Consider the following 15,950-nt stretch of genomic DNA (forward strand, 5'->3'; position numbering starts at 1 on the left):
TGTATCCCAAAATAACTGTTATAATATTCCAGGTTCAATACAAGATAAGCTCAATCGACAGCATTTGTGGCATAATATTGACTACCATAAAAATGTATTTTGACTTGCCCCTCCTTTTCTTTAAAAAAAAATCTGTGTTACAGTGAGGCACTTACAATGGAAGTGATTGGGGCTGTTTACTTCTTGTGTTTCTACCTTTGAAACAGTGAGGTTTTTTAACATATATATATGGACTTGCCCCATTCACTTCCATTGTAAGTGCCTCACTGTTTCCCAGATGTATTTATTTTTTAAAGAAAAGGAGGGGCAGTATTTTATGCCACAAATACTGTCGATTGAGCTTAACTTGTTTTGAACCTGGAATATTTCTTAATACACTTGAAATAAAACCAAAAACAAAACAAGATAGTAATATCACATTTAATACAAGGTGTTAGAAGCAATTTTAACTCTTGTAAAATAAATTATATAAACACACCTCAAAGCAGCATTGCTTTAATGCTTATTAATACTTTTTGAATAGTTTTCACCTTTATATGGTAGCCTACTAATTCAGTCTTCATGTGTTTAAAGCAAAAGTCTACTTTCAATATGCATCTACATTATAATTTACTGAAAGTAAACTAGAGTTTTGTTTAAATTTCCTTTTTCCGTTTTCCTTTATTTAAAAAAGATTGTTCACTGGTGTGCATTACATATGCCAAACTACGTGTATTCAGTGTACATAATTTTTATTGTGCAACACATGTTGACCAAAGTGCTTTACATTAATACAAAAATAAAGATTTAAAATATACTCACATTTAAAAAAGCATGGACAATATAGAGCATCAACCCAAGAATAAATACAATGCGTCTAGACACAGTTATAGGCAATAGAGAAAAGATGAGCCTTCAACTGAGATTTAAAAGACTCAATTGTACCACAGGATCTAAGATGAAGAGGCAAACTATCCCAAAGGCGAGGGGCTGCAACAGAGAATTAAACGAGACTTGGGGACAAAATCAGGCTCTGTGAAGATCTTAGTGGTCTAGCGGTTTGATATTGATGTAAAAGTTCCGAAATGTAATCAGGTGCAAGCCCATGGGTCAGATTGGCAAACGGTTTGCCAGAATATACCCTGACCCCCATGCATACCCTTAAAAACAGTCACAAGCACCTTAAACTGAATTCTATATTTAACTGGAAGCCAGTGTGGAGAAGCCATCAAAGCGGAATTACTAGTGTGCTTACTGGTGACAGTTAGGAGGTCTATGTATAAGTGCACAGGGGACAGAACTAAACTATATCTAATTTAAATAGTTGCACTTCAAAAATGCACAAAACGGTTCCTGAAAATTGTACCACCCCCTCAATGTAGCGTAAACTGGGCGCTGAAATGGAAGATCGGAAACATATGCCCCCGCAGCCGAGAGCTCACCATTATACCCCGCCTCGGTTCCCCCGTCTCTTTTTTCGTTTCCTGCGATGAAGTGAGCAGTTCGGGAAGCAACACATGTCCGCCGGTAAACGTGCAATGAATGGGGAATCAGATGACTCTTGCCCCTCCACTTCCAACTGGAGACCTCCACAGCAGAGTTTTGATGGCTGGGAAGGAAGTATCGCGTGAGGTACCTCGATGCAGAGACAAACAGTGAAACAGGACGACGATGGGTAAAACATGCAACACAAACCACTAAATGACGGCCTGCCGACAGACACAATGGCGCCATCTTGAATATCTTTTTGTTGTTTTTTATTTTATTTTATGAAAACATCTTCAAAGTGGGCTCACATTGACTGATCAAATCACTATAGAGATTAATTTGTTTATATAATGCTTAAGAAGTAAAAAAAAAAAAAAAAAAGTGTAAGCATTATCTTAATTTGTAACCCAAAAAATAATGTTGGTGTCTCAAAATGATTTGCATTATTTGACCAATTTATCTCTATAACTTGTCTCTATATTTACACAATATCACTTTAACCCACTGCGGGCCTTTAACCTCAAGTGTGTGGGCCTTTAACCCAAATTTGGGGTAAAATCTCCCTAACCACCTTACCACTAACAACCTTCCATTATTATTTCTCTTCACACAAATTAAGTTGCTCCATCAATATTCAATAAAAAGACATCAATGTTTATGATCTTGATACATTTTGTGACCAGAAAAAATATATTTTTTATTTATATATATATATATATATATATATATATATATATATATATATATATATATATATATATATATATATATATATATATATATTAAAATATTTTGTTGTTGTTGTTGAAACAATCACTCTCCCTTTTCCAAGACAAGAACTCTACTGAGCATTTGCTGTCTTTACTCTAGCTCAGTATGATTCAAGGAATTTAGTGTGTGAGGATTGTCTTTTTATTTTGCAGAAATGTGGTGCCACCAACTGTCCAGATATTGTCAGTGTAGTATTATTTTCACCCAGCCTATGAGGCACAAAGTACAATAAATTATAGATTATATGTTAATCTTTGTTAAACATTATGGATGTGCCTTTAGGATGCTAACACATATTTGAATTCGAAAAAAAATAAAAAAAAATAAAAATCCACGTTCACAAATGTTAAAATAAATAAATATATGTTATTTTGCCTCACTTTGCATTCATTTTTAACTACCACTTATTTAATATGTTGAACTATCTTTCTCTTCATTTGTCTAGTGTGTGATTTTCCGGGTTATTTGAAATGTGAAGGTCTAATGAAATTTGGCCACAAGCTCTGCAATATACTGTAGGATAGGATCAGATAGTACTTTATTCATCCCCAGGTGGAAATTAAGGTGGAACTGAATTTTATGTTTTACATAGGAACCCTTACATATTTTACAACTTTTAAACAATGTCCCATTGTCCTTTGACCTGCCTTAATTCACCCTTCCCCTGTGGCATTTCACCTTGTTGGAATCTGTGTATGTCTGTTTGGTGGGTTGCTGAGACACCCGAAGGGTGTTTTTGAAAGACGACCCACTTGGTACCTCCCATCATTTCCCATAACTCCCGCTGAATCTTGGTGTCACATGTCTTGGCATTTAGACACCACAATCCACTGGCATCTATACTACCACCTCCCCATGTTAGCAAACCATCTGCACAGGACATACTGATGCAGGATCAATTTAAATAAACTGATGTAACACAAGAGAAAACCTCAATACCACAGGACAGCTACAAATGTAATTGTCCCTAATTAAGTCTCAGTGAACTAAAATGACGTGAAATTATTGTGTCTTATTTAAACTACTTATTCAGTTACAATAACACTACAATGAAAGTATTTTCTTTTGGGACTGACTGAAATGGCAAGGTAAATAAATGGCAATAATAAATCAATAAAAATTATATTAAATTCATTTCAGAATTCTACCCACACAAAGAAAATGAAAGCCTGAAAAAGAGAACACTTCAAAGCTTTTGTCCTCCAAAGTAACTCATTTCAGTTGCTAGCTTTTTTAATCCTAAATTTAGTTTTAGTTCTGTTTGTTTCACTGACTCAGTTTAAATTGAAGTAATGAATTAAAAATAAACAACACACACACATTATATAAATTGCCAAATGCATAGACACAGCTAATAGTGGAGCAATGCTGAATTTCTGTTTGTGGTTACTTGGCAACATAAACTGTGTGATCTGACCTTGTCAAAATTCATATTTAAACAGCCATCCCTCCTGACACATGCCTGTCCCAGAATTCTTCTGTGCCTCTGGGATTTTCCCGAACCTTATACCATAATGTGCCACAAATAACTTCAAATTTTAATTCATGATGAAGCAAAGTGTATATCGGAACAATATTGTCAATAGGTTATATTTAAGACTGTTGAAATTAATCTTCCATAATTCCATCACTGTTTATCAGTGTACATCACTACCCCTCAGGACTCTCTCTCTCTCTCTCTCTCTACTCTCTCTCACACACACACACACACATGGTTTGGGTTGTCTTTCTATGTTTTATGGGGACTTTCCATAGGTATAATGTTTTTTATACTGTACAAACTTTATATTCTATCCCCTAACCCTACCCCTAAACCTAACCCTCACAAAAAACTTTCTGCATTTTTATATTAAAAAAAATTATAATTTAGTATGATTTATAAGCTGTTTTCCTCATGGGGACCGACAAATTGTCCCCACAACGTCAAAAATGTCAGGTTTTACTATCCTTTGGTACCCACAAATTGATAAATACACACGCACACACACTACACAAGATTCAGAAGCATACATTTACTGAACATAAATTGCTCTTACTGGGTATGAAACTTTATTTTGCATGATTTAAATAAGACATGTTTACCTTGGTTAATTACTTGGATATTTCTTCATGTCTCATCCATCTCATTGTAAATGAAAGGTCAAGTTCAATGCATTTGATTGTGGGATCTAGTAGATACACAGCATATGCTCTGTAGAATACTGCAGCTTTTTTGGTGCAGTATATCATTTGCTCATTTCACACTGTAAGCAATTCTGCTGTGTAACAGAGCTGTGGCTCTTTGCAGAAAACAAAGTGATTACAGGGTTACAGCATTAAGTATTTCCATAAATAATGGAATCTATATTGTCAAATTTTGTGTGTTTTCTGGAGTGAGCCAGCCCACAGCATGCACATTGCTTGCCAGATTTTATTCTCTGTCTCCCTCAGTTGGCCCGTTTCATCCACAGGCCTGCTGTTCTGTTCTGCATTAACAGAGAATCTTTAGCCCGAGATGGAGGACTTGTATTAAAATGAATGGGAAAAATGGGGCACCCAATATGGCAGATGTAGAAAAGGAAGTCCCTCCTTACAGGTAAAAGAGCCAATCAACTTTTAGATACAAACATCACAAAAACGCACATGTGCATTTGCTGGTCTTGCCTGAAAAAGTGTTTTTCAGTGTGATTTTAGCTAAAGAAGCACAATTTATAATACCATTGTTTTACTGCTGATTTAAATTATGTTCTTTGATTTTAATCTTGACCATTCCTTTTGGAGATTTCGGACTTTCCCATGTCAAGTAGATAGGAGCTGTATTTTATGCCGCTTGTATTGACAGAAACACCTTGCTGATGAGAGAGGTCAATGGAGAATAGCCAGACTTGTTCGAGCTGACAGAAAGGCTACGGTAACTCAGATAACCACTCTGTACAATTGTAGTGAGCAGAATATAATTTCAGTATGCACAACTCGTCGAACCTTGAGGCCAGGCCTGGTTCCAGATCAAAGTCACTGAGGGTGCTTCTGAAAATAGTGGGGGTGCTCTGTATAAAGTGGAGATGTATCATAACTACACATTTTATATATTACAATACAACAATATATTGAACAACGTAAATAACAGTTTTTGATGTACCAAACATTTACTGCTTTTCACACGGTCTGTCACTGAAAATGACAACAAAATGCTGCGTGTGCAGATTAGATAGATTGTTAAGATAAAATGCTGCGTGTGCAGACAGATTTGCACAATCATACACGTTTATGAGTTTTGATGTAGCAATTGTGTGTTCACAAACTGCAGGGATTTTTATGTGTTTGCTGGGATTCAAGGAAATCTGCTTGCCAAATGACAGTTTTAGACTTACATATTCAATTGAGCAGAGGTATGCAATTGTTTTGGTACTGGGGCCACTTCAGCCATTAAGTAGAACATGGAAGAGAGAAGGTAAAACGTTTTACATAGTTGTACCTTTAATCCCAGAAGTACTAGTGCACTCATGCACTCAGTGAATGATGCACAATTTTCTGAAGTGTACACAGACTGATGGGACCATTCTGTGATTGCTAGAAGTTTTCTACATTTCTATTATGTGTTAGTAAAACTGAATAAAGGCTGAGTAAGATGATTAACTGATTATTTTACCATACTTCAATGCAGTGGTAATTTAGTATTAAATTTAACACTCTACATCCGGAGTTTGGTTTAATAGTAAAATAAAATATTCAGAATTATAGATTTTAAAGTCTTATTTTAATGTTGGCCACAAAGTGTTTTATTCTCAGAACATTATCATCCGTTTACACGCTCATGGGACATGATGTGATCTCATCAATGGTATATTTGGCATCCCATTCAGCACACAACTGGTTAAAACAGGCTGCATGTCACTGATAAATGATTACTGAGCCAGAGTAACATTCACATACAGCCGTGAGGGACTTCAGCATTTTACAAATAACACAAAGAACAAACAATTTCCTCTCTCACTTGGTTTTACTCGCGTGTTCCCTCCTTGTGCGAATGGTGTGAAGATCTATTGAGATTTTACTTTTGAGTTCATCACTGAAAAGGTTTGCTCGCAGACTTGGCACTAAACAGCATACGCAGCCTCACGAATGGACATGGAGTTGCTGCATCACACTTTTCTTTGAGCATAATATTGCACTATTGAGTACTTTAAGGTTTTTTTCTGAAGAGAAGAGAGAGCGCACTTGCATGCATGGTTTCCAGATTGCATAAATTAAAGTATGACATAAGATAAAATATTTCTTATTTGTGTATGTATAAATCTCTGACTGGGGTATTTCATCTATTATCTGGCAACCCTGAGCATATTAAAAGCTTGTGGATGCTTGAAAGGTCCCAAAGCCAGATAAATGAAAGCTCTAATCCTTCGGCATATCGCGGCACCGTTTTGTGGCCCGTTCTGCCTAACGTGGCGGCCCGTTTCTGTTTATAGCGGCCCATTCAGCCCTGTTTTGTGACCGGCCCACTGGGAAAAGTCACGGTTCACCCAATGGCCAGTCCACCCATGATGTCAGGTTCTATTTCTGTCAGTCAAGAACAGAAAACTGAGGCTGCAGTGACCTCTCATCAACAAGGAATTTCTGTCCGCAGAACAGAATCAGAAGAACGCAAAAGTGGAATTTTTTTTGTTTTTTTGGCACCATTCTGTGTCAACTCTAGAGACTGTTGTGCATGAAAATCCCAGGAAATCAGCAGTTACAGGAATACTCAAACCATCCCGTCTGGCACCAACAATCATGCCATGGTTGAAATCACAGAGATCACATTTTTCCCCCATTCTGATGGTTGATGTGAAAATTAACTGAAGCTACTGACCCGTATGTACATGATTTTATGCACTGCTGCTACGTGATTTGCTGTTTGGATAATTGCATGAATAAGTAAGTGTACAGGTTTTCCTAATAAAGTGGTTGGTGAGTGTATATTTAAATATATATAATATAAAATAATCAACCTATTTTAATTATTAAAATATCTATTGAAATATATACCATGATTCATGTTTTTTAATCTGTATAAACAACTCTTAGTTTAGTGTGGTTGGAGCTGTTGCCCTGTCAAATCCACTCTTTCTCCAAGAGGCCCTGAGGAAAGCACTCTGGTGATGGGGTTCAGACTGGAAATCTATTAATATCTTTGACAGCAGCAGCTGAGGAGTAACACTATGAGGAGCAGGGCAGAGCTATGGGGGTTGGTGTGTCAGAGTTCTTCTTTGGGATCACATGTATTTGATGACACCGATACAATGTTACATTCCTCTGATTTCCCAGGTGAAATTTAAGAGGTTATGACACAAATTGGAACATTCCACCAGAGAGGAAAACAGGTGAAAGACATGTAAAAATCTAAATCACCAAGAATAGTGTTCTGCCTCTATGAGTGCAAGAATGGTGTGATATTTCTAAAATAATAAGTCAGCCTCATCTGATAGCAAAGTATGCAAAGTGTTGTTCTGAAAAGGATTGAAACTTCATAGGTAAAAGCATGAAATGAACTGTTAAACCAGGGAAAACACTTCACAGTGTGCAAAACCAGGATGCGCAAGAGAATAGAGATTTATGAAACCATTGGTGGTACATACTCTGTTAAAAGTATTATATACACTTTAATCCAGATTCCTTTTCAATAATCAATATTCCCTACCTGTCAGCCTGAGCACATTGTCTTACAATCATACATGGGCATTTGAGTTTAAAGTAAGCAAGGGAATATAAATTAAAAAAAAATATATAAATAAAATATATTGTCCGTCATAATTGGTTAATAGAACCCCAACTAATACCATCAGTCTTACAATTGAGAAGAGTTCAGGGCTTAGAGCCAGACATTTAAAGCTTCCGCTTCCTGTTTGCCTGGCCCAGGCAGCCTTTCAGCCACTGAGAAACCTGGCTTTCACAGCAAAGGAAATATGTCTCTTTATACGGAAATAAACTCTTTATACACAAAATGCATGCGGTCGTCGAAGTTACCAGGAGTTCTACCATTAGAAGGGAGACTATGTCATGATGAGTAATCTTGAAACAAGTAGAAATGGCATAAGAGTGAAGTCACCTGTAACTCAATGTTTGGAACTACTGCGCCACCTAATGCCCTATCAGCACTAACCACCATCCATCTGCTACACACAGCTGCTAGAAACCTGACCCATGACAGCTGAGGAAGCAAGGATCAGGAAAAGATAGAGACAGAATTGGAGGCCAATGTGTGGGGGTGAGAACAGTGAAAGAATGAATGTGAAGGACTGGGTGGGGCAGATGGGGTGGGAGCTACACTATATATAATCTAGTTTAGCCACTTGACCCTCATTCTACCACACAGCCCTCAGAGACCCAACATTTGTGCACAGTCCAAACCTCAGAGGCCCAGACATGAGTAAGTCCTATTCAGCTTCTGCCGAGACGGCTTCCTCCTACCGCCGAACCTTTGGCTCTGGTGTGGGCTCCTCAATTTTCACTGGCCGTGGATCCTCTGGCTCCTCTCGTTTGTCCTCCAGAGTTTATGAGATGACCAAGTCCTCCTCAGCTCCCATTTACTCCAGCCAACGTGCTTCCAGCTCCTCCTATGGTAGTGCAATGGTCCGTTCCTACGCTGGCCTTGGTGAGAAGCTGGACTTCAATCTGGCTGATGCCATGAACCAGGACTTCCTCAATACACGCACAAATGAGAAGGTAGAGCTGCAACATCTGAACGACCGCTTCGCCAGCTACATTGAGAAGGTGCGCTTCCTAGAGCAGCAGAACCAAGCACTGATGGTGGAGATTGAACGTGTGCGGGGCCGCGAGCCAACACGTATTGCAGAGATGTATGAGGAGGAGATGAGAGAGCTACGCAGACAGGTAGATGCACTGACCAATCAGAGGTCTTGCGTTGAGATAGAGAGGGACAACCTGGCCGATGACCTCCAAAAGCTAAAACTAAGGTGAGAAGACCCAGATTTAGGACTCCACATGACAATCTGTCAGCCTTTTGAAGTCAGCATACAGATTTATTTATTTTGATTCAGAATTAAATGGATTTTTTTTTATATTGCATTACTAAAAAACAGTTTGTCAGCATTTGTTCGTTATTACAGAAATTTGAGGTGGTGAGATATTGCCATAGATGATGGGGCCTAACACTTGTTTTGATCTTCAATATCCAGACAAATTTTATTATGTAATGCGTGTGGCCTGGAATAAGTCACATAGCGTATACTGGAACTGAAGTCGTGATAGCATTCATAAGTCATGCACATGTCATTGAGTTTGATAAGACATTATTAGACATGTACTTACTATTATCTCACTACTGATCTTCTCTCAAAAAGCATTACATGCAACATGATGTTTGGCAATGAAAGAATGTTGCGAATTGGAAAATAATTTGTGACATAAGTGCCAGAATCCTCAAACATAGACACCAGACACATTACCTCAAGGAATTTGAAGAAGAAAGGGTTCAGGGCCACCTTAGACATCAAGACAGAATGAAAGTCAAGTAGTGACCACCGGTGTAAATTATATCTGTGTATGATGTTGGAAACAGTATGTGAGTGTCACTGCCATTTGCAAGAGGACCCAGAGTCATATTACACATTGCCCAGATTAGACTGCTATTATTATCCTCTTTAATATACCACCCAGCACTGAGAATTCTTAAGCCTTAAAATAACCATTATCTCACTGATAGTCTCTCGCTGTGTGTGTGTGTGTGTGTGTGTGTGTGTGTGTGCGCTTGTGTGTGTGGGCAGGTTTAAGTGGTTAACGAGGACAATGTTTTTTTAGGTTACAAACTGGTAATTACAAGGGTATTATGCTATAAATGTGGTTTATGAGGACATTTCTAGTGTCCCCGTAATTCAAATCACTTTAAAAAAATTTTGGGGAAATCTAAAAATGCAGAAAGTTTTATTTTTGTGAGGGGTATGGTTAGGCCCTAAGGGGATAGAATCTATAGTTTGTACAGTATAAAAATCATTATGTCTATGGAGAGTCCTCCTAATGATAGCCACACCAATGTGTGTGTTTATGTGTGTGTGTGTGTGTGTACGCATGCATTGTACTCAAGGTACTCTATTGGGACTACCCAACATTTTCAACCCTGATTAATGATAACTGTGCTAATTCTACTCACAAAAAATGCTGTTCATAGACATTGCTCAAAGTGAACCTATTGAGGACTGTTTAAAATTGTGTAGAGATTAAAATGACATTTTATTCATAATTACATTTCAGCTAAAGATGTAAATTCTTACTATTCAGCATTGTATGAAAACTAACTAAAACTTAATTTTCTGAAGTCTTTCACATAATTTCTAGTGCCCACAGAGTCACCAGCTTTGGCATGGTATTATTTATGGCATGACTTCTTTCATCTCTCTGATGAAAATATCAGATACCAACTGACTGCCAACAATTACATTCATGAAACCAGATACAGTGTGTGGCACGTTAACAACATACCTCTTTCAGAGAGGTCAGGGACATTTATATTGAACCTAAGCAATGTGTGATTCCAAGCAGTTTGTGAGAGTATAATGTTCCATCTTGATCTCTGGGCATGAAGGAATGCCAACATCACAAGCTCTCCTCAGCATTTTTCAAAGACTGAGGACGTTTAGAACACATTGACCGTAAGGACTGGCTCTATTTCTGGCCATGCAGGAATTCCTGTAGAACAAATGTCAATTTACATCATTAAAATTCATCTTACATAAAATGTCAAGGACATAACAGGCTAGTTACAGTAATTTTCTCAAAATATGTCATGACATGCTTACTTTAAGATTGTTAAACCTTAATATCTCTGTCTTCCACAGACTTCAGGAGGAGATCCACCAGAAAGAGGAAGCTGAGAACAACCTCTCTGCTTTTAGAGCTGTACGTTCTTTCTATCATATGTGCCTGGAAAACCTTTAGTGCATTGGGGAGACACGTTAAATTTGATTGGCGAGACTCACTTTTAAAGATACACACATACAAATATAAAACAATGGAAAATGAAAATTGTTTTATTATTATTGTTTTTGTGCTTTCTATAGGATGTAGATGCTGCCACTCTGTCCAGGCTGGACCTGGAAAGACGCATTGAGGGGCTTCAGGAGGAGATTGCATTCCTCAAGAAGATCCACGAAGAGGTCTGTCCACTGTACACACCTAAAGTCACATTTATTCACTTATTCCTCAACATTTCCCAAGACTATGAGTGATTGATCGCTCATCTCCATTAGATAACAAAAAAATCTGAACTTGACAATTTATTGGGATTATCGAGACTGAGCTCTCTGCTCACTCTTTGTCTCTGCCTGCAAACCCTAATCCCCATTCTCAGTATACTTCAACACAGACTACAGTTACATTTACTGACAGGGCTCTTATGCCAAAGTCTTCAAATGCTCTGCTTTTTATTTGACAAGTTAGAATGAAATGGTCACATGTGTGCAGTATATGTGTGGTGCATGTCAGCTACACACTGACAGTGAGGGGGCAGTGTAAAACTGTGGAACAGATGCATCCCTATAATTAAACAGAGACAGATTCTCTGTCTCTTAGACAGCTGTGAGCAGGGTGGTGGACTTAAAAAGCCTTACAAGGCATCAAATTCCTACACGTATCCGTCTTCATAAATTTAACTTTTCCATCAGGAAATCCGTGAGCTGCAAACCCAGATGCAGGAGACTCAGGTGCAGGTCCAAATGGACATGTCCAAGCCAGACCTGACTGCTGCCCTAAGGGACATCCGTGTGCAGTATGAGGCGATTGCTGCCAAGAATATCCAAGAGGCTGAGGAGTGGTACAAATCCAAGGTCTGTATTAGAATTAGGTCTGAATAACCAAAAGGGCTATATTCAGGTGTGTGTATCATTGGGCTAGACCCATGGGCACATTAACGCACAGGCTTATACGACCTGAAAACCAGAGGCCTACAACTCCCATGGGGCCCAGTGGGAGGAGCGTGTTAATACGCTTTCAGCAGGAGACGTGATTTTTGACATGATGACATTCCGCAAAAGGTGTCCGTGTAGCGCTTGTTCAATTCACAGCAGTTGACCAACTCCCCTAACCTATCGTCTTCCTCCCTCAGGTGTCAGATCTGAGCCAGGCAGTAAACAAGAATAATGATGCTCTGAGACAGGCCAAGCAGGAGTCCATGGAGTTCCGTCACCAGATTCAGTCCTACACTTGCGAGATCGACTCTCTCAAGGGAACCGTAAGTCTTTAAATGACCTGCAGGCTCTAAATCAAGTTAGTATATCCCAGCCAAAACAAACATTTGCTGAGCTGAGCTGATTCCACCTTAAAACTAATGATGAAGCCTGTTTCCCCAGGTGGTCCATGAGTACATTTGATTCAGTAAAGAGCCCCAAGTACCACTTTCTCTGTGAACCACTGTCTCTATAAATATCTAGCTACATTTATTCTCAAGTTTTTTTATAAATACTGCACTTAGTTATTTTCAACTCCTCTATCTATTGTTTCATTTTTCACCTTAATTTCACGTCTTTCTCTTTCTTTTTTTGTCTATTTACCTTAAGAATGAGTCTCTGATGAGGCAGATGAGGGAGATGGAAGAAAGGCTGGGTCATGAGTCCGGTGGTCAACAGGACACCATTACCCGCCTGGAAGGTGAGATCACTAAAATGAAGGATGAGATGGCTCGCCATCTGCGTGAGTACCAGGACCTGTTGAACGTAAAGATGGCACTTGATGTTGAGATCGCCACCTACAGGAAGCTTCTGGAAGGAGAAGAAAGCAGGTAAGAGATCCAGGAAACTGAGAAAATATAGGTTTTGTTTTAAAATGTGAACTGATAGCGAACTGTTGCTGTTATTATTATATTTTAATAGTAGAAGCATTCATATAATTATTTATGTTTTTTCTTTTTTCTTTTTGCAGGATTACTCTGCCTGTACAGTCATTTTCTAGCTTGAGTTTTAGAGGTGAGTTCTCATATTGTGAAAACAAGAGAAACCTTTTCAGCTTTCAACCTTTAAAACCTGTAAACCTCTCCTGAGGCCTTTGATCAAAACTCCTGCCTTTTTCATCCACAAGGGGGGCTGCCTCCTTTCCTATTGTTAACTGGTTAGAATTCAAATAAACAGCTTTTTATTTTATTTTTATTTTTTTTAATTTTTTTTATGACATTACTCTGTGTGAAATGCTACCAAATATCTCAAAAAAAAAAAAAAAAAAAACAACAAACAAAAAAAATTGTTCTGGAAGAACACACTGAAAATAAGGGATAATAAGCAGTTAAATGATTTTTCCCCATGTGGGGGAATTATCAGCATAGAAATCATGACAAGCAAAGTATTCAGTAGCCTATATAAAATAAAGTATTTTTTGATAAATGTATTTTTTATATTAAATATATCCCCAAAAATATTTAAAATATACCAAAAATACATCTGCAATTTAAATCAATAAATAACCAAAGTCTCTCTCCCTTGCATACAAGCATACACTGCTTGGGCATGTTTGTACTAAATGTCATCTTATGTGGATCGAATTATATTATTTTAATTATTTTATTTTAATGATTTAGTTACAGATCTGCTTCTTGGTCAGAACCCAGCAGCATCAAATCAGTACCAATAAATCATTTCTAACAATAATTCTGTTTATATATAATTGAGAGATGTACCTCAATATTTTTGTTTAATATATGATTTTATTTAAATGTTTGATGACACAGTTTCCTTTAGAATCAGAGCAAATGTTTTCATATTCAACTTACAAGAGAGAAGCCTACTATAATAAACCATTCATACTTTGGTTTTATAAAAAAAAAAAAATCGGAATGAAATTAACCGGTTATTTACTGGTTATCAACATCTGGAACAATTGAAACGGACATCGTTCCCATTTTCAGTTACGTTCTGAAAATTGTTTCAGTTAGTATTTGTTTTTCATTTTTGTTCCTTGGAACATTTTCAGTCCCTGATCAATAATGCAGTATTTAGAGTGTGAGTTTACTGACGCAGATATTGTGATTTGTATTGCCATAGAGACCAGCCCAGAGCAGCAGCACCTTCACCAGCCACAGCGCTCATCTGAGGTCCACTCTAAGAAAACAGTTTTGATCAAGACCATTGAGACCCGTGATGGCGAGGTAAACTGCATACAAAAACAAATAAACAAACATTAGCTAAAAGGCTTGTCATCTCTTGACAGAATTGTTGTGTTAAAGGAATAGTTGATGCAAAAATACAAATTCTCTCATCATTTACTCACCCTCATGCCATCCCAGATGTGCATGTCTTTCTTTCTTTAGAACACAAAATACGATTTTTAGAAGAATAACTCAGCTCTGTTGTCCATACAATACAAGTGAATGGGTGCCAACGTTTTGATGCTCCAAAAAGAACATAAAGGCATCATAAAAATAATCCATAAGACTCCAGTTGTTAAATCCATATCTTCAGAAGTGATATGTTAGGTGTATGTGAGAAACAGATAAATATTTCAGAACATTTTTAGTAGAAATTATTCTCCCTGCCCAGTAGGGGGCATATGCATGAAGAATATGAATCACCCAAAACACAAAAAGAAGAATCTGAAAGTGAAAGTAAAAGTGGAGACCGACCTGGCAGGGAGGAGAATTTATAGTAAGAATATTTATCTGTTTCTCACCCACACATAACATATAGATTCTGAAGACATTGGTCTAACTACTGGATACATATGGATTACTTTTATGCTGATTTAAGTGATTTTATCCACACACATGCATATGTATGCTTATAGTGTGTAGGCTACATTTAATTATTATTACCAATATCATTTTCCATTTCACTCTAAATTAGGACAACTAGTGAGGGAATGTGCGCCCTTTGTGCTCAGTGTGTAAATTGAGCCATGGCTCGTTTGTGTCACCTGTTTCCTGTTCTGAGCCAAACCTGTTCTCTATTAACCAGCACTGGGTTTCATTGAGGCAATACAGACTCTCAAAATCCTCCAATCCTCACTGCTAATATCTGTTTTCTTCTAGTGTTCTGCTCAATCTCACAGTGTTTTAACACTGCACACGCTCAATTTCTCACTTGACAACACAAAAGGAGAACTTAGTTTATTAAAAAATGTGACCTTGTACTTGCCTACTATTCATCTGCTGAAAGAAAAAGGCTGTTGTAATTTAAGCCTCTACTAATTCTCTTTATTCCTTATTACTGATTAATGACTTCTTATCAACAATTTACCTTGTATAGCACTTTCATGTGTTTTCATCGCATTTACTTGTGACCAGTTTTCCATTTCTGTGCATGTGAGTCATCATTCTCATCTTCAGACATCTCTAACCATTCCCCTTTTTTCACTCTCTTAGGTCGTCAGCGAGTCCACACAGCACCAGCAGGACATTGTTTAAAATCCATAATACAGATTTTAATTTCGTCAAATCTCTAACCCTAATATAGATTTTTACTGATGGCCTCATGTTTTGTATGCACACCCAGCCTTGTCATGACCCATGACCACAGTGTGGATAAACACAATGACAAAATGAATGTGAGCAAAAGAACAAGAGAGATAAGAGATTGAGTGGAATCAGACCTGCAATACACATATAGTGAGGAGAGTCCTGAAAGTGATCAGTTGATCTCAAAGTTTCTGTTTGTATGAATGTACACGTGCACATGTGGTTGGGTCATATTTTAAGAAATCGTGTTCCACCTCTACAAAAAGACGTTAATAAAGATTCACTGTGCTTTTCTCCTATAAAA

General features: G+C 37.7%; 1 protein-coding gene across 1 annotated transcript; it reads left to right on the forward strand.

Annotated features, from left to right (window-relative positions):
• The first annotated feature begins 8,540 nt into the window (after positions 1-8,540).
• desma (desmin a) lies at positions 8,541-15,950 on the forward strand. Its single transcript, XM_052142264.1, has 9 exons — positions 8,541-9,170; positions 11,049-11,109; positions 11,271-11,366; positions 11,874-12,035; positions 12,314-12,439; positions 12,765-12,985; positions 13,126-13,169; positions 14,238-14,341; positions 15,554-15,950. The coding sequence occupies exons 1-9, from the start codon at positions 8,620-8,622 to the stop codon at positions 15,593-15,595; spliced, it is 1,407 nt and encodes a 468-aa protein (XP_051998224.1). The 5' UTR covers positions 8,541-8,619; the 3' UTR covers positions 15,596-15,950.

The sequence above is a fragment of the Xyrauchen texanus genome, chromosome 14 (genome assembly GCF_025860055.1).
Source record: "Xyrauchen texanus isolate HMW12.3.18 chromosome 14, RBS_HiC_50CHRs, whole genome shotgun sequence".
Taxonomy (NCBI): domain Eukaryota; kingdom Metazoa; phylum Chordata; class Actinopteri; order Cypriniformes; family Catostomidae; genus Xyrauchen; species Xyrauchen texanus.

Bases quoted from the DNA above. Each gene is read 5' to 3' on its own strand.
- desma (XM_052142264.1), top strand. From the start codon at position 8,620: ATGAGTAAGTCCTATTCAGCTTCTGCCGAGACGGCTTCCTCCTACCGC. The intron at 11,110-11,270 runs GTACGTTCTTTC...TGCTTTCTATAG, and splicing joins ACCTCTCTGCTTTTAGAGCT to GATGTAGATGCTGCCACTCT. The intron at 11,367-11,873 runs GTCTGTCCACTG...CTTTTCCATCAG, and splicing joins TCAAGAAGATCCACGAAGAG to GAAATCCGTGAGCTGCAAAC.